Genomic DNA, 18300 nt, shown 5'->3' on the forward strand with positions numbered 1-18300 from the left:
AGATGATTGTTGTATAAATTAATGTGATTAGTCTGTCACATGTAGTCATTATGTAAAAAGGTGAAGAGAATGAGCATATATTAAATAAGGAAAAGCCAGTGGACTATATTAAGAATAAAGTACCATATTGCATAATTGCTTTTTGCCTCTAGGAAATAAGAATATTGACATGGAATAATAATATAAGCGCCAGAGGGTTTTAACTTTGAAGAAACAGAGGCACAGGCCTTCCATTGACTTTCCAGTGATTAAGAGGCTAAAAGGAATGCAAAATCACTACTGCCTGAATCTGATGTTAAGTTCTGTTTCTTTTGTTCTGCTTCCTCGTTCTTGTAAATTGTGGGATTTTTCTTTGATATTAGTTTTAAGTCTTTGGAACACATCTTGATATGGATTCTCAGACACACATACGTGTGTGCTCACATGCTTTGTATTTATCTGGAGATCAGACATCCTACAATATTAGCTATTTGAAACATAATCCTGTTTGCAGAATCATACCCCAGACCACTCTGTATAGCAAATACCAGATAGAAGTCTGTAGAGATGTGTCCTGCCCCCACCAAGATGTTGGTACAAAAACAGCAACACAAGAAGAACAAGAAAAATAAGAGGTGACAGTAGAGAAAGAAGCAGGAAAGTGACTAATGCCCTTTGTGAGTCTTGCTTTCGGCTGGCGTCATGTGTAACGTTGAGTCTTCATTGTTCAGAAAAGGCTAAATTTCATCCCTTTGCTCTTCTTAGGAAAATGGAGTTGTGTGCAAAATATTTTTGAAATGTATGGGAAATGATGAAACTAGAAGTTTAATGCTGGAGAGGTAGAATTCAGTTATTTGGAAAAATCATTCTGGAGTGAAGTATTGCTATGTTTACGTATTCTATTTATATTGAGACATGAATAGCTGAATTTTGTTTGTTTTATCACCCAATCTCTTTTTTCAGATTCCAGGACTTGACACAATGCCTGCCTCACCACCGTGAGCACGCAGTATTTATTGAAAGAATGAAACGCTCTATAATATGAACTTGTCTGCTTGCGTGAATAAGGACATGCATGTTTAAAACTATTCCTTTTCTATTTTTCAGAGCAGAAACCATTCTCTCGGGACCATTCTCAGATAAGAGACACCAAAGCTGTGACCTATGCCAGTGCCACCACCACCACCACCACCACCACCACCACCTCCACCTCCCCCGCCTCTGGGGGCTCCGCCCCCTCCACCACCATCAGCACCCCCGGTAAGACCTGTTTTTCAGGCGGGTTTACTGTCAAGTATAAGCGACCTTGAGTATACCTGAGCAGAAGGTTTTAAATGTCCAGAACCTGCCACCATCTCACTCCCCTATGGCAAGTTAGGTAACTGGCTCTGGAGCTGCAGAGTGATTCCGATGCAGTCTGGCCCAGATATTTCTCTCCCCATTCCTTAGCAGCTCTATCCTCCACCTCATTGTTGCCTGCAGAGATCTACTTAGTTTCTCTTGTAATTCCTGCTGCTGGTACAGGCTGCTCTGATGGACTCTTCCCTCTCACTGCACTGCACTGTCAGGTTCCAGTGTGTGACTAGGCCGTGCTAATGACAGCGTGGACTTCAGTCCCTATTTCCAGCTCAAGGTAAAGAAGTGTCCTCTGGAATACCACAAGGAAATATCACTCTCTAAATGAAACCTCTGTATCTCCACAAAACTGAATTCCATCTATTTCACTTTGTTTTTCCATAGCACTTTCTCTGGGTTGAATAGTTTGGTTAGGTTCTAGGGAAGGTGGTTATTTTGTTTTATAACAAGGATTCTCAACCTCAACACCCCTGGCATCAGAAGCCAGATCACGTTGGTCGTTGAGGGCTGTCCTGTACATTGCAGGCTGCTTAGCAACAAGCTCCCCTCTTGTACTCTGTTCCACATGCCACCTTAGGGAGCGCGGTCTAGCACAAAACTGGAACAGCAGCTCCTGTTATCCGTGGAAGATGAAAGATACTGGCAGTAAGGCGATGGTGCACACAGAGCTAGGGCTACCCAGGGAAGAAGCCAGCAGTAGAGGTCCTGCCAGCCTTCCCCAGGCACCCTCCTCTCAGATGCAGGGGTGACATGGTGGTTGTGAAGAGAGGGCCTGACACCGCCTGCATGGTACAGGTCACAGTGTGAGTGAGAGTCTGCCTAGGATGTCACTGAACGCACAACGTTAGCTTTGCTGCAAGCCCACCCTATCCCGTAGGCAGAGAGCTCCCGGAAACGTGGCCCTTACCCTTCAAGACAGTTGAAGAAAACATCAGCATGAATTTCCTCTGAAAACTATAGAATACACACAGACACAGACACACACACACATATGTATGTACTAATGTTCTTACTATATAGAAAGAATAGAAATGAATATTGAAGTCCCACTGCTGAACTTGACTCCACAAGGAATAAAGGGGATGAACGATTTATAAATAAAGGGAAGACCCGTAAAATTGAGAAGGGCAGCTTTGTAACCTCAGATAGCATGAATTCAGACACCGTAAACTTAGTCTGAGTAAATAAGTTTATCAAAGTCAGTGTTGTTGGAGATTTGGGGAACTAAGTCCTTTTAAACACTGCTGGTAACATGCAAACACCTGGGACTTGATAACTTAGGGAGGCTTTCTATATTGTTCTCTGGTAATGGAGTAGTTTTAATTTTGAGACTGATTTAAGAATTTTGTTTTAAAGGAACCAAAAGAGTTTATACAAGAATGTGCATAGCAGTGCTGTTTATTCTAGTAAAAGATTAGATCTTAAATGATTTATGAAAATAAATGAAATGTATATCATCCTGTTTATTAAAAATTGTGTTATGCCATAGTGTTAATTAAAAATTTTTATTTCTACCTACCCTGTTTCTATAAAAGTAAATATGAAATGATGGAATAAAAACAGTACTCACTTTTCACTTAATGGAATCAGCTACATAATATATGTGATTAATAGAAAAAGTTTGCCAACACCTATTTATAAGACTACTGGCTTCATTTGGCCTTCCTGCCTTCCCAGCAGCTGTGATCTTGTGTATTCACTCAGGTTGTGTCCTCCCCTGACCACCTCTTAACTGTGGGTGCTCCACCTACAATATCTGGCCCCTGCCTGCCTCTCAGACCTCAAGATATGTGTCTCTCCCCATGTCTCCCTGGCACAGCTGTTCTTTCTACCCGGAAAGCTCTCTCTGCTCAGCTCACCTCCTGGAGACATCATTGCATCATACCCCACTCTGGTTTTTATAACACACTTTTAAACCCCTCCTTCATGTCAGATTTTAATTTTGCTTACATTTGACTGGGGTTCACATTTTATGTTTTGTGGAATGGATGAATGGATGGACAAGTGAGTGGACAGATGGAACGACGGACAGACAGATAAATGGATGGATGATATATCTGTGTAAATAAGATTAAGAAATGCAGTTAAGTCTCTTATTAACCAGTGTTCAGGATTTTGAACATCTATATTCATGGGCGAGCATGTCCAGTTTCATTACATTTTGTGGGTTACATCTGATGCTCTAATGAAAAGCAGCCTATCAGACTTTATCTGAGCTCTGAAAGATCTGAGGATTAGACCAGGGCCACCTTTTTTTATTTCTCCATCCTGCCTCTCAACCATCCCATCCTGCTCCTTCTCATTCCCATCTCCTCTTTTCTGAAACAGGGGAGTGGGTCAGAGACACAGCTGATGGTGATGGCTGGACCAGGCTTTACTGAAAGCAGACCACATCCTCCAGCCTGTCTCCAAATTGTCACGTGCCTCTGCCTTTGGAGTTCTGTGACTTTGTTTCATCCCATCAACATCAAAATTGCCCACGTGGTGCCTTGGCCCACTTTTAATTAAATTTTTATTGCTTTGGTTGCAAGAGGTAACTTTTTAAAAAAAATCTAAAGTAAGTACAATAGATTTGGAGACATAAAATGCAGCCGAATTTTATCAAAATTTTGTTTTCAAATCTTTGCTAGATTTGATAGTATTTTAGATGACAGAATAAATGCCTTGAGAGCCTAAACTTTCGGTTTTCACAATCCCATCAAACTACACAGGAGGAAGGAAATCATGTGTCTCTGAGTGGCAGATAAATTCTTTGGTGTTGGGTGTCCGGACAAAGCCTGACAATAGGGTTCATGGCCACAGCTTGTGTGTTTATTTAAAAAGTACCCTTGTAAAGCTTTGTAACATTATTTTTTAATGTTGCTAGTCAAGCTTAAACTTAAGGAGGAAACAGTTCAGCCATGGGAGGCTGTATGGTACTTTAAAAACAAAAAGGAAACTGGTTTGATAATAAATGATAATCATTTATTTGCCCTGAAAAGCAAAACTGTAACTAGGAAGACACCATGGTGCCATATATTTCTGCCTTCCTGTTCCAGGGTTAACATTTAATAAACTATTGAAGGGAAATTACAGAGAGAACCCTATTGTGGCTCCTCACTGTTCTGTTCCCTCATTACTGTTTGCCAGAGTCTTTGCATTCAGGAAACTCGGTGAGATAATTGTTCTCCTTGTAGTCTAAGGATTGCTTGATTCGGGGAGGAGGTAGACTTTCCAGTGTCAGGAAACATCAGCTGTGGCTTACAACGGGAAGTTTTCCCACCATCTGTAGCGCACAGGGGCTCTCATGGCATAGAAAAGCACGTCAATCTGTGAAAGGAAACATGGAAAATGGGGTGGTATCTGAAGTCCCATGAGACCCTCTTTTGGAGTTTTGTGTTTGCTGTGCTTAAATAAAGCAAGCAGGAGTGAGGAGGCTTAGTGGAATTGCATGTTACCCTATATTCTAGAAAAAAAGTAATTTGCATCTTTACTGGTACATTTGGAATAATGAGAGGCTTAAAAAATCTTAAACTCTGTCACTCACTTAGGTTCTCCTGACACTGGTGCTTTGATTAGTGTTGTTAATGAGGGATGGAGGACAGTTCCCTGGGGTTGACCTGGCCAGTGGCACAAGGAGAAGGCTGTTGCATGTGGCCAACTTTATGAGGATGGTATTAAATTGACATTTCGTCTCTGCTTAACAGTTTGCAAAACTATCCCTCTGTCTTCAATTAACTTATAAAACTCGATTCTCCCTCTCTTTGCCCATTTGTACCCACCAGCGGTAACACTGCTTCAGTGTGAAAAGACAAGCTAGTCTTTGCTGCAGATGTACTTGGTCTGTAAGAGAGAGAGGTGTGGCAGGACCTGCCACTCATGTTTCCAAAGGGCCATTCAGGACCGTATTTAAATGTGTTTCTTTTTTCACAGCTGTTTGGTGGGAGGGGTGGCGGGAACAAAAAGGAAAAGGCTGGCCGTGGTGTGCTGCAGACAGCGATTATGCACTAATAATGCCCAGAACTTGGCAAGAAAAGCCTGCCAGGGCTTGTTAAAGGCCTTTATCAAATTTCATAGGAGTCCATGAGTGTCAGCCACTCTCACACTGAGTCTGAGCCAAGGGGCATGGCAGGAAGGTGTTGTGGGGTATGAGGCCGTGGGTGACCCTCCAAAGCCGCAGCCATCTCTGTTGCAATGATTACTGCTCCAAGCTTTATTTTACTCTGGAATCTGCTGGCTCTTAGGCTTTGTAAGCTTACAGTCATGGTGTAATGAAGGATTCCTAGAAATTGCCTGAGAACATTCCCTTAGGTTTGTCCTTTCATACAGACACTGTTGTAACTGGGGGGGCCCACCATGGTTTGGGATCTTTGAGGCCCTGTACACCTTTCCCAAATTGCTCTTTTCTGCCATAAAAATGAAAAAGCCCACCAAGGTCAGATGGATGTTGGCAAGGAGATATCCAGTCCTGACAGGGTAGACAAAGCTACAGGGGTGGGGAGGGTGTTTGGGGAGAGGGTAGGGCAGACAGTAGCAGCTGTGTTTCCTAGAATGTTGAATATGAAAGGACAGGTTAGAGGAAGTGAAAAGAGCAGGCTCACATAGGTGTACTATATAAAACTATATAAAACCAGCTGTATAAAACAAAGCTGTGTCTAGAAGCTTGCTCCTACATGCTGAGATAAAGGAAAAGAAATAAAAAACATACCTGTCCTCGGTTACTGGGGGCAGGATGTTGTCTTTTATGTATGATTCTGTGTTTTTTTTCAAAAATCTATATGGGGCATATGCACTTTTATTATTAGAAGAAAGGTCTTAAAATTTAAGAGAAAAGAGTGAGTGATCACTTACCAATGGACCAAGCTGGTCATATAGTGATTCTGTACAATGATGAGAGCAGACATCTACTGAATAGCTCTAATTCACATTTTCAACAATGCAATGAGGTAAGTGCCAATGATGTCATTTTATAGACGAGGAAATGGAGGCAGGATTGGTTGCTGAGATGCCCAGTGTTGTATAACCAGTGAGTGGCGGAGACTGGTTTCCTCACCAGGTTCTTTGGGATCCTAGCTCTTCTGTGCTCCGCTGCTTCCAAATGTGTGTACAGGTGGAATGAGGGCTACTAATGACTCCAGCATGAGATGCTTATGTAGTGCTTACTGTAAGCTTTGCATTTTTTCAAGTGCTTGACATATAATTGAGTTCATCCCTACAATAACCCTCTGTTATTCTTGTTTTATGTTTGAATTAACTGGGGCAGGAAGGAGGAGGTGATGGACCAGGATTCACACAGCTGGTCACCAGCGTGGTTTGAATGCTAGTAGAATGGCACCAGGGTAACTGCTCTGAACCACTAAGCCACTACCCTGTGATCTAGGCCTTCTCGGGGCTTGCCCTTCCTCTTAAATCTAAAAGCCAGAAAGGTGATGGCTTCCCCCTTCCCACATCTAGGACAGAACTTCCAGATTCCTTCCTGTATCACCATATCTCCTCCTATGATTGCGCTTTCATTTTTCTCTTTCGTTCTTTTTTCCTCTGTCGTTCCATCATTTTTACTTAATTGCTTGTTGATATTGATCTCTGTTTAATAGAAAATGCATTTTTTGAGTTGGCACCCTCTGAATAAAACTTATAGTTCGACAGCAGAGAATCAGCACTTAAAAAGTAGGCATAATACAAGAACTCAGTTTTGTCTTGTCTTTAGTTTACAGTTTGGCTGTAGATGGGCTGTGGAGGGAAAAAACAGGGTCTCTTCTACTAGATATTTGGGCCCACAGTGTGGACAAGAGATGCTTCTGATTTCAGTGACCACAAACCATGCCCTTATCCTTGGTCAAGCCTTCATGCAGATTTTCTGAGCCTTATCAACACAGAATTATTGGCACAGAATTTGCCTCTGAAGAGTTTAGAATATGAATCCAAAGCAGCCTGACCTCGTCACTGATGGCTACTCAGTCATGGGAGACTGAGAGGGAGAACAGCAGGGTTATTCCCAAAGCAGAACTCTGTCCCAGGGGTTGCTTCTGCATTATGTATTTCCTGCAGATGAGATCCTTGAAGTCTCATCCTTAAAGAGCCCTGTGGCCTCTGAATTAGTCACCTCTCATCTTGCTAAGCCTGCTTCTCCAAGCATAAGGCGCTGCATGCTTCTTGCTGATACTTGGAGTGCCCTCCTGGCCAGTGGCGGTGAGAGAGGAACAGCACAGCCATTGAGTACCTTGTTGGTGACTGGGACAGGCAGCGTCTGCCTAGGTCCGTCTTCAGCACATAGCCCACGCTCAGGCCTACCACACTTCCTGAACTAGTGAGTTTAGCAAGGACACTCTGCTTCACAAGGCAACCCCTGTGAGCTCACAGGCGCTGTTAATATCTTCCCCCTGCCTAAGCCTGGAGAGCCAGAACACGTGTCTTGCTTCCTGTCAGAACAACTGCACCACCTTCAAATCTTGTGAGAATATTTTCTAAAGCAAACGCAATTACCTGACAAGTAACACATTTAGTGATAGAAAAGGTTCACACCTGGGTGTCGTTTTAAATGCCATGCAGTGTCCTTTAGTACAGCCCTTCCAGTTCTAGTTTGTTATTATTGTCAATGAGAATAAGCCCTGTGCTTTTGCTTCGCAAAAATGAAAAGCTCATGGAAAGCAACATAGTGTTGTACATGGTAGCCATAGATTTCCATTTTAATAAAATTTGTTTACAAAAGGGTTTAAGATATGTTTTCAGGTTGCTGAAAGAAGGCTTCTACTTGTTCCATATTCAGTATTTAAAACACAAAGGTGTGAAAGATGTCTGTGTCCTGTGTTACCCAGTCAGCACTCATGCCAAATTGTCCATTTCTTTCAGTGGGGACCACAGTGGAGTGTGGAATCACACAGACTAAAAACTGAATCCCCAGGGATCTCCCCTAGTGGCGCAGCGCTTGAGCGCTGGGCTGAAGCTGCCTGCAGCCTCTGCAGCGCTGGTTCGATCCCCGGCCACCGGCGAGGGTCCCACATGGCGCGCAGACCTCTCCTGCCGCGCCCGCTGCTCCCCTCAGCAGTGTACTTCAGTCCTTCTGCCTGTTCTGCTCCCTGCTCTGGCTCTGGTGAATTCTCTCACCCTCCCACACTTCTGACTGTACCCAGTGCTTGTATAAATAAATAAATAAATCTAAAAAAAAAAAAAACTGAATCCCCAAAGGGCCACTGATCAACTAGATGATGGCATGCATTCACTTCATGGCTCTAAGGCTATTCCTCATCTGTCCATGGGAATAGTAACTGCAGCTTCCTCGGGCACACTGCTCCTAGAATAGAAACTCCACGAAGGAAGAGATCTTTGTGTGTTACACTCACAGTGCAACCTCAGTATCTGAGCAGGGCCTGGCACACAGTAGGTATTCAGTTAATACATGTTTGCCTAATGCATAAATCATCAGGTTGTAGTGAGTATCTGTAAGATAACAATAGATGCTCTAGTTTACTAAGTGCCTGCTTAGTCAGTGGTAGCCTTGTGTTATTTCAGGGCCCCCTACCCCACAACTGGGCAAATAACCAAATCTGGAAATAAGTTGAGGGCACAGAGCCCCCCTGCAGTAATGCAGGGCAGGAGGTAAGACCCCAGAAGTCAAGATCAACATTGGAAACGTGAATTATTCAAAGTGGGCACTCAGGCCAACAGTCTGAAAATAGCTCAGGAGAAGGCTTTCAGGGTGTCCAAATCCACTGTGCCAGTACCTACGCCTGTGGCACGATTCTGAGGAAATAAGTGATTTGCCTTCTCTCCTTTCGTGACTTGTTCTAAGCTGGGTCTAGCGGGCGTAGTGGGAGTTCCTGGCTCAGCCCCAGATTGGAGTCGCGCGGGCTCAGCTGCAGGACTGAAGCTGTGAGCCAGGAGTCCGTGGAGATGGGGGTGTCCCTTAGGATTCACTCTGAAATGGAACCGGGTTCAAGTATTTCAAACATTTAGAGGAGGTTTTGTTTTCTCAGCTGTTGTTTAGTTTGTCATTCTGCAAGCGCCTTCAGCAGACCAAGAGGCTGCCTAGGGTAAGGGTGCGTGTCCCTGGGAGGTTTCATTATGATGCTCGAACAAGAATTCTGAATGGCTGACCCTGAACATCATCTAATGCAGGGAGGATGTTCTTTGGACCTGGAGGCAACTCCAGGATGCTGGCATCAAAGTGCTGCTATGGCTTCTTTCTCTGCTTGCCCCACACTATCATTTAAAACTCAATTGACCAGGGAGGTTTAAACACTGATGGAATATGGGTTGACAGAAATTACAGTTAATTTTACTGTTAGTTTTAATTTAATTTAATTTAATTTTAATTTTATTTAAAAGTGGGTTGGAATAAAGAGAGATTAGCTGTCAACAGATAATTGTTTAAGTTGGATGGTGACGCCTGTGAAGTCACTATACTATTCAGCTTTCGAATGTATAACAATTGCTCTTAACAAAGAAATTGTTAGTGCACATCAGCAGTCTGAAAATATGTAAAATTGGGGCCTCCCCTGGTGGTGCAGGCGGTTGAGCACCATGCTGTGAAGCTATCTGCAGCCTCTGCAGCGCAGGTTCGATCCCGGCCAGTGAGGGTCCCCCATGGCACGGCAGACCTTCCTGTCTCACCCGCTGCTCCCCTCAGCAGTGTATTTTGTCAGTCTGCCTGTTCTGTTCCCTGCTCTGTCTCTAGTGCATCCTCTCACTCTCCCGTACATCTGGCCTGTACCCTGGTTCTTGTATAAATAAATAAATAAATCTTTTTAAAAAATAAATAAATAAAATAAAAATATGTAAAATCGGAGTGATTTAGCAAAACCAGGGAAGGAGTTATGTAGCATGCTTTCACTAATTCAGAAGTATGCTTCAAAGCAAATATTACTACATGCCTTTTAATTTGAAAAAGTAAGACCCATGTAGATATAGGATGTCTGCTTGAAATCCCCTATATCACTGTGAGTTGTCACCTCCTCCTCCTTTGTGATCTAGCTCCTGTTTTTCTAGGGATTAGTGTTAAGATCTTTAGCACTGCTTCCTATAGCCAAGGTGACTTGTCTAATCATTGAGTGATTTATGGGATGGTTAGGGTTTTTTTTTTCCTGGTAAGCAGAGAATTGATACAAGTGCCTTAGAATGGGAATGTCAAGGAAGCTGTGAGACAGGCTATCACAATCTCTTGCTACTATTTTTCTTTGAATAAACCTTAAACCAGGTCTGAACACCAGATAATAAGCAATGTTTTATGAAATTGTTGCATTTCTTGTTCTCTGCCCCTTGGTACAAGGACATCTAGTTCTAGTTGGTGTTTTTCTCAGAGAAAACACAGAGAACGTTGTGAGAATTATTGAAACCAAACTTTCCCAGCTGACCACTCTTCTCAATGCCAAGGTCACCCAGATATGGAAGAATTTTCACCTTCAGCGTACTCTCCTCTCTGAGGAAATGCCTCTTGTGACTGCATTGTTAAAAGATTTCAAAATGTGGTGAGGGGAAAGGCGCTTTAAGATCAACTCAGACAAAACCTTTGGGCACGGAAATGGCTTGAAAAGTGAATTCAGTTAATTTTTTCAGGTGATAACAGTGTATTATGGTTGTAGAAGAACATCATCTGGACTATTTGAAACAGTCCCTGGCTGTGCTAGCATAGGTTAATATATGTTCCAGAACAGAGAAATGACAGCTGATGGAGTTCTTCAGGAAATCAAATCTAAGACAATGGCCGATTATTATGTAGGAGCTAAAGGACAGCAGAGGAATGGTTTTTATTTTCTTCTAGATTTTTAGGGCTTGTTTTTTGTCAGAAGAAAAGATATGTCTTTAAGGGTAAAGAAATAATTACCTGGAAATTAAAAATTTCTCAGGAAACACGTTCATATTCCAGCCCTCAGAAACTATGTCTGTAGTAGAGTTTGCTCAGATGGTTATGCTTCAAAGAAACTTGTTTTCCTGTTAATGTGAAAATGTTAGTTTAGTAGAAAGTACCATGTTTCTCCCCATAAATTTTATCTAGCATTTTTGTTGTTCTAAAAAAATTATTATTCATAGGAAATTTCCTAAAGAAAGAAAAAAAATAAATGCAATGATTAAATTAAAGAGGTTGGTTTTGGAGAATAGAGGAGAAAGTTTGGAAGCATCGCTCAGGGGGTTTCCAAAAGAGCACATCAGAGCTGGGCTCTGTCAGGTTCATGGGTAGATAAGCAACAGATCTCAGAAGGTCATGTCACAGCCTCTGGGGTCTTCCTCAAGCCTCACAGCCATCATGGAGATTGAGACCCACCCAAAGGAGCATGCTACCCCTCTTTTCCCCTTGAGAATCACTGTGGAGAGAGAAGGTTGGGACTGGGAGAAGTAAAGACCCACAACCAGTAATTATAGTGACTCCAGGGAGGCCGAGGGCACTGGACACACACACACCACCCCTGTGTGCAGGGAGGACTTCTGGACTGGGGAGAAAAGGATTCCATGTCAGTGGACCTTAGTGGTTGCTGGAACCTGGAAAATTCCTTTTCTATGGGAAAATCTCATTTTCTCACCAGTGACGTGGAAGTAATAATACCTTTGGAGTGGTTCATTCTTATGAATTGAAGCAGTGCTTTGGAAACATTAGCACAGTGCCTGACAAGACAAGTGGCAGCCCCCTCGCAGCCCCCAGTCAGTCCTCCTGAATTTCACACCTTCTCGAGTCACATTCAGCTACTACCAGGTCCTGCCTTGTCTGTACCACTCACCTTCATGGGATTTGATCAAGGATCTTTCTGTTTTTGTCCCAGGGGAAGAGCCACCCCTGGAAGATATAGAGAGTGGGTTTGGAGGACAGAGGTCAGCAATTTGCCTTTTCCCTGCTGCTCTCAGAGTGCAGAGTGAGGGTCATGTCTTGGTGGCCAAGATTTTCTCTTTGCCACACTGGTTTTCCCATTTTCCATTCCAGTAATGTCTCACCAAACTCACACATCAGCTCCTCTTAACCTTCTTGGGGTTGTCCTTAGTCCAATCTCCTCTTCCTTTCTTTGATGAGATATTTTCATTGAATCATCAATTCTTGACCCTCTTTTGTGAAAAACCATGGCTGCTTCTCATCGGGACCATTCAAGACCCTCCCACCCTCCATCAGCTTATATTAACATGAATAGTTCAGTTTTGTATTCATGACTTTTTCATTAGTTGACAGCACCAGACTTGGCCTGTTAGGCTTGGATAAGAGCAGGAGTCATGTCATTGACTTGGAAGGCTCCTTAAACCCTACAAAGTTCAATGGTGTTTCTCCCTGCCGCACTTTGAAATGTGGAGGTCTGTTGTGAGACCAGGTGTAAGTGCAGGGTGCACTGGCTCCGAACAGGAGCCCCAGGAGCTTAGCTGTCTTTACACCTGCCTCCCTAGGTGTGTCCTCTGTGGCACCTTGGACTTCTCTACCCTTCACCTCTCATGCCACCCTACAGAGGCCTCCCTATAGGAAGAGGTAGGGAGGGGAGCATTGTGCATTTTCCTTCTATTTCGTTTTGCCTTTATTTCACTTCATTTTAATCATTACTAGGGAATGCCTGAAGAGAAAACTATTCTAAAGCTTTAAAAATCTTCTTCAAAGGCTGAATTCTTGAGTGCAAAATGGGATGGGTGGGGGCAGGTACGGGGAAAAGGGGGGATAGGGCCAAACCACACCAGCCTCTTGGGGTAGATATGAGGAACCAATGAGATCTTACATGAAAAATCTAAAATTCACACAAAATCACACACATCCTTGTCTTAGCTCTCAGGTGAAATGGCAGCTCTGTTGGGACACATTATTCTGGAATATGTTAGTTTAAGGCCAAGACCCCAGGAAGAACTAAGACCAGCAAGAATCGCCCAAGCACCTAGTTCCCTGATTCTCTGCTTTGACATCCAGAGTACTAACCTTCAGCCCCCTGAGCCCCGCCTGCTGTCACTTCTGTGTGTCTCTTTCCTGGAGATGGACACTTCATCCTCTTTACTTGAGGAATCAGTGCATTTCACTGAACCTCTGGTTCTCTTTGCTGCCACTATGCCAGACTTGGACTTTTTAGCACAGACCTGGGATGTCTGTCCACCAGCTGCTGTCTCTCTCCAGCACTTGCAGCAGTCCTGCAGGGGAGTGTTTTCCCATTTGAGAAGTTCCCTCTGGCAGAAACCAACAAGCAGTTAGTACCTCCAGCACCTGCTGTAGTTATACTTATCACTCATTCATGCAAGAAAAAACTGAGGTACAGATGCCTTAAGTCCTTGCTCAGAGACATTCTGTAAAGTCTCTGGACTCCTTCACCTGCATTCTGTCTGTGGCACCACATCTTTTCCAGGCCTGTGGTCATGGCAGAGATGACAGGGTCTCCCCAGTACTGAAGAAGCCAAGGCGCAAGGCCTGAGAGCAAGAGTGGTAACAATGGCCTTTTCTGATAGTGCTTCTCACATTTTGATGTCTACAGAGACTTTTGTATGACTGATGTGGCCCCTTCTTTAAGAGGCAATATAACATGGTGGCTAAGACGTAACAGCCAAACTTCCTGTGTATCCATCCTTGAAATGGTGTGGTCTTGGCCAAATTAAACTTTCTGTGCCTCAGTTTCATTCTCTATTAAAATACCATCTGCATCATGATAATTGATGTGAAACCTAAAGGAGATAATACACACAAAGTACTTAGCATGGAATAACAACCATTAAAGTTAAGTTGGTGTTATTGTACATCGCGATGTTGTTTATCCTTTTATTAACATTGTCCTGACTTAAAACTCATGTGAACTCTCTGCAAAACAAAGGTCCAATTTCATCACTGTGTTCATGACTGGGAAGCATCTTAGCACCTTTAAACACTACTGTACTTCAGATGATTTGTTTACTGCCATCTTCTCTGCGCGTTGATAAAACTCCTTAAGGATGGAGATCGTGCCAGCCTTGCCCTTCAGGAAATGATCAGGCAGAATGCAATGCAGGACCTGGAGAACTGCTCAGGAAATTCGTGTTTGATGAATGAGTGCACACCCTCTCTGGGAATCTCTGGTGACATCAAAGCTCATGTAACATAGCCAGGCCACCTGCCGGAGCACCACAGACATGCTCCTCCAAGAATTTTCTCTATATTTATAGAACACTATTCTGAGGCCCTCAAAAAGATTTTTCAGCTGTGGCTTAGTTCTTTAATCCTCAGTGAGATGAAATTGGAAGCTAAAATATGGAGTGTGGCATTCCTGTATGCAGTATTAATATCCATTTAATTATTAGCATTGCTGTGTTATTATGAATAACATAATGTGGTAACAGATGGACTAATTTTAATATCTATTTGACCTTGACACCCTTATAAAATGGGTTGGGATCAAATTAGGTGCCCTATTTTACAGATTAAGAACTCAGGCCCACTGATTGGTGCAGAGGACCCCCGGGAGAACTGACCTAAGTTGGTCTTGTTTTTGTTTTCACAGTCACCAAGTTCTTTTTCAGTAAATGTCAGAGGCATTAGTCATGGAAGGTGGTGGGTGATGGCTATGTAACCTTGTCACACCAAGTCACATATTCAACCCATTATGGGCTGAGTTATGTTCCCCTCCCCTCCATTCATATATTGAAGTCCTAACCCCAAGACCTCAGAATTTGGCTGCTGAAGTCTTTCAAGAGGACAGTAAGGTTAAATGAGGTCATTAGGATGGGCCCTAATCCAATTGGTGTCTTCTTCACAAGAGGAAATTAGGACTCACGTGCCAGTAGACCTCATGAGAACAGCTGGCCATTTGCAAGTGAAAGAGAAAAGCTCAGAAGAAACCATTCTGCTGACACCTTGATTTTGATCTTCAAACTTCCAGGAGGCTGGAGAAATAAATTTCTATTGATTAGCTGCACCTCCCCCCCACCAGGCTATGGCTATGGCAACCCCAACAAATAAATACACACCACTCACACCATCAGCTCAGTGCTGTCCTTGCTTCCAACACACAGTGAGGAAAGGTCACTGGGGCAAATATATTTCCAGGGTCAACTTCAAATACAAAATAGGTAGGCATCTCCTATATTCATGCCACTACTACATATGTGCATTCTTTCCCCCAAGTTTTTGTGCCTAATTCGTTTTGTTCTTCTTACTTGTTCTGTTTTCTCTTATTTTGTCTGCTGTTTGGAAAAACAGAATCTCTGACTGAAAGGGGATTTCTGCCTCCAGGACTTTGTTTAAAGGCCACTGAGGACTTTGCCTCTGATGACGTAAACTGTTGAGTATGCTGTAGGAGTAATGGATTTCAGAATCAATGGGCAGACAACTTCTATTTCTAGACGCTCATAGAGAGTTGTGTTTACAATCTAGGTGGTTTCGGCACCAGTGTAGGAGGGTCACTCAGTTATCACACAGCAAATTGCCCTGCTCACATGCTACGTGATAGCAGTTGACTCTCTTTTTGGGACCTGGTAGTGAGGAATGGATTCTTACGGAAATGGTGGAGCCCAGTTCTGACAGGTGTGGAAGGGAGACTCAGGGTAAGCCTCAGGAAAAGCTAGGACAGAACTGTGGTTGTAGACATACCATAAAACACAGAAGTGAGTATTATCCCTTTCTTCCCCTTTGCAAGTCATCTTACTCCTTTCCTTGTTTTAGGTTCCTTCACTTTTTTCACCCTTCATTCCCATTATAACTTTATCTCTGTTGCTGGAGTTAGCAAATAAAAATACAAGATGCACAGTTTAACTTGAATTTCTATTATATAACTAAGCAACTAAACTAATTAATCAACTAAAGCAAATCACTGTTTAATCAAATAGGTAGCAAATGTGGGCACGATTGCACTAAAAAGTTATTTATTGCTTATCTGAAAATCACATGTAACAGGACATTCGCATTTTTTTATTTTTTAAATATTTTATTTTATATAATTCTTACATCATTTTTAATTTTTGCACAATGTATGCATTTTCATTTTGGTTATATTCCCAATACAATTGCACCCCCCTCCCCGCCTTATTTTGACCCTAGTGCTTCCTCTCCCCACCTCTCCACCCCTCCCCCATAGTGTGTCTCTGGTTTATAGTTTATTGTTGATTTTGATTTTTACTTTGTATTAATTAGTCTTTTTCCTGGTCCCTTATATAGGTTTTCTAAATTCCTGCAATGAGTGAGAACATCCGGTATTTTTATTTTTATTTCTGACTTATTTCACTGAGCATGATCCCTTCTAGCTCCATCATGTTGCTGCAAATTGCATGTGTTTATCTTTTTTGATTGTTGAGTAAGGACATTCGTATTTTGATCTGGAAACCCTATCTCTGTCTCTCAATATGACTGCCTTTGTTTCTCATCTGTGTATGTAAGTAGGTGCAAATGCAGGCTATATAGACAGGTGTATGCTGCTCTTTTCCACTATAAATCACACACACACACACACACACTATATTAATCTATATGTACAGTGGTAGTTGCACATACTTCTTCCTCCTTTGTTCATTCTTCTACATCCCTTGCAATCTCATAAATCTTTCTTCTCTATCCTTAAAAACCATAGTTACCCTCCCCCTTAAATATTTTCATACTTAAAAACTTTTAAGTTTCCCTCCTACTTTAATATTCTGAGAAGTAAAGCACTTGACAGTATTATTTTTAAAAGAACACTAATATAATGTCTTTGTCAGCCTTGATATTCTAATTTACTTTATGCTATTCATATTTATTTATATATATTTGCCTTGATGGATCACTGACTCTTAATAGAACATGGGTCAGACCCTCAGGCAGAAGGTTGATGACAGAATACCCTGGTCACTGAAGGTTTACATGTCCTGTAAGAACCTCATGGGCATAAGAACTTTGAAGAATTTTTTTTTAACTTCTATCACTCTCAGTCATAAATCTTAAAATCTACTGATCAAGAGATAGAAATTACCCCAGAACCTATCTGGTGGTTGCTTGTTTGCTTGTTTGGAACTTTTTTTTGGTCCACAGACTGACTATGTTAGGCTTAAATTTTCAAATCAGTGAAGCATATTGTTTTCTACTCTTAGTAAGACACATGAGAAGATGAGAATACAAAGAAATATGTATTCATTGCAGCCAAAAATAAAAAGTGCCAGTGGGCCCTGAGCTGAGTGACAGCAGAACTTAGTCTGGGTTAAATGAGTGCCTTCCACCCAGGGCAGAGGCACTTAGGACACTGCTCTGGGTATTTATACACCTCAGTTTTGTGCCTTAGAAACTTCCCTTGCCACACCCTCACCCCTGCCCCGGTGATACAGTACAGCTAAACTTCGCTCCCTTGTGACCTCGCTCCCATTGCAGAAGCTAAACTAAGTTTTTTCTCTTTCAAAAAAGGACGATACCATTATTTAAGAAAAACATAATAAATGACTTCTTTTTCTTGAATGCAGTGTTCTCCACTGCATTTTACAAAGAGTTAACACAGCCGTTTTCTAAAATTTTGCTTCCACAAATATTTCCCAAAAGCTTTATATAGTATTTGATTTCTGCAGATTTTTTTTCTGGTTAATCAGGTGACTAATTCATTTTTTAACAAAACAAATCAAAAGGCTCAGTGCAGTTTACCACACATTCAGTGACAAACAGCCCTCTCCAGATGCCCAGCCTCTGGGGCCAGCTGTGGGTCCATGGTGTTTTCTATGCCTTCTACCACTCCTCAAATCCACCCTGTGCTTTTTTTTTTTTTTAAAGATTTATTTATTTATTTATACAAGCACTGGGTACAGTCAGAAGCACAGGAGGGTGAGAGAATTCACCAGAGCCAGAGCGGGGAGCAGAACAGCAGACTGACGAAATACACTGCCGAGGGGAGCAGCGGGCGCAGGAGAGGTCTGCACGCCATGTGGGACCCTCGCCAGTGGCTAGGGATCGAACCAGTGCTGCAGAGGCTGCATGCAGCTTTGCAGCCCAGTGCTCAACTGCTGTACCACCAGGGAGGCCCCACCCTGTGCTTTTAATGAACACCATGCCTTAATATCATGATTTCCCTTAATGCATTTCCATGTAAACCCGGGAATGTATCTCTGTGCATATGTGAATTGATA

The 18300-nt window shown here is 42.6% G+C and overlaps 1 protein-coding gene across 2 annotated transcripts in view; it reads left to right on the forward strand.

Moving 5' to 3' along the window:
* WIPF3 (WAS/WASL interacting protein family member 3) overlaps positions 1-18300 on the forward strand; it is a 96666-nt gene that overhangs the window by 19999 nt on the left and 58367 nt on the right. For both annotated transcript variants that reach the window (XM_037509751.2, XM_037509755.2), the window contains exon 2: positions 1087-1239. In XM_037509751.2, the coding sequence (XP_037365648.1) occupies positions 1144-1239 (96 nt within the window). In that variant the 5' untranslated portion in view covers positions 1087-1143. The remainder of the gene's footprint in view (positions 1-1086; positions 1240-18300) is intronic.

The sequence above is a fragment of the Talpa occidentalis genome, unplaced genomic scaffold (genome assembly GCF_014898055.3).
Source record: "Talpa occidentalis isolate TD23 unplaced genomic scaffold, MPIMG_talOcc4v2.1, whole genome shotgun sequence".
Classification (NCBI taxonomy): domain Eukaryota; kingdom Metazoa; phylum Chordata; class Mammalia; order Eulipotyphla; family Talpidae; genus Talpa; species Talpa occidentalis.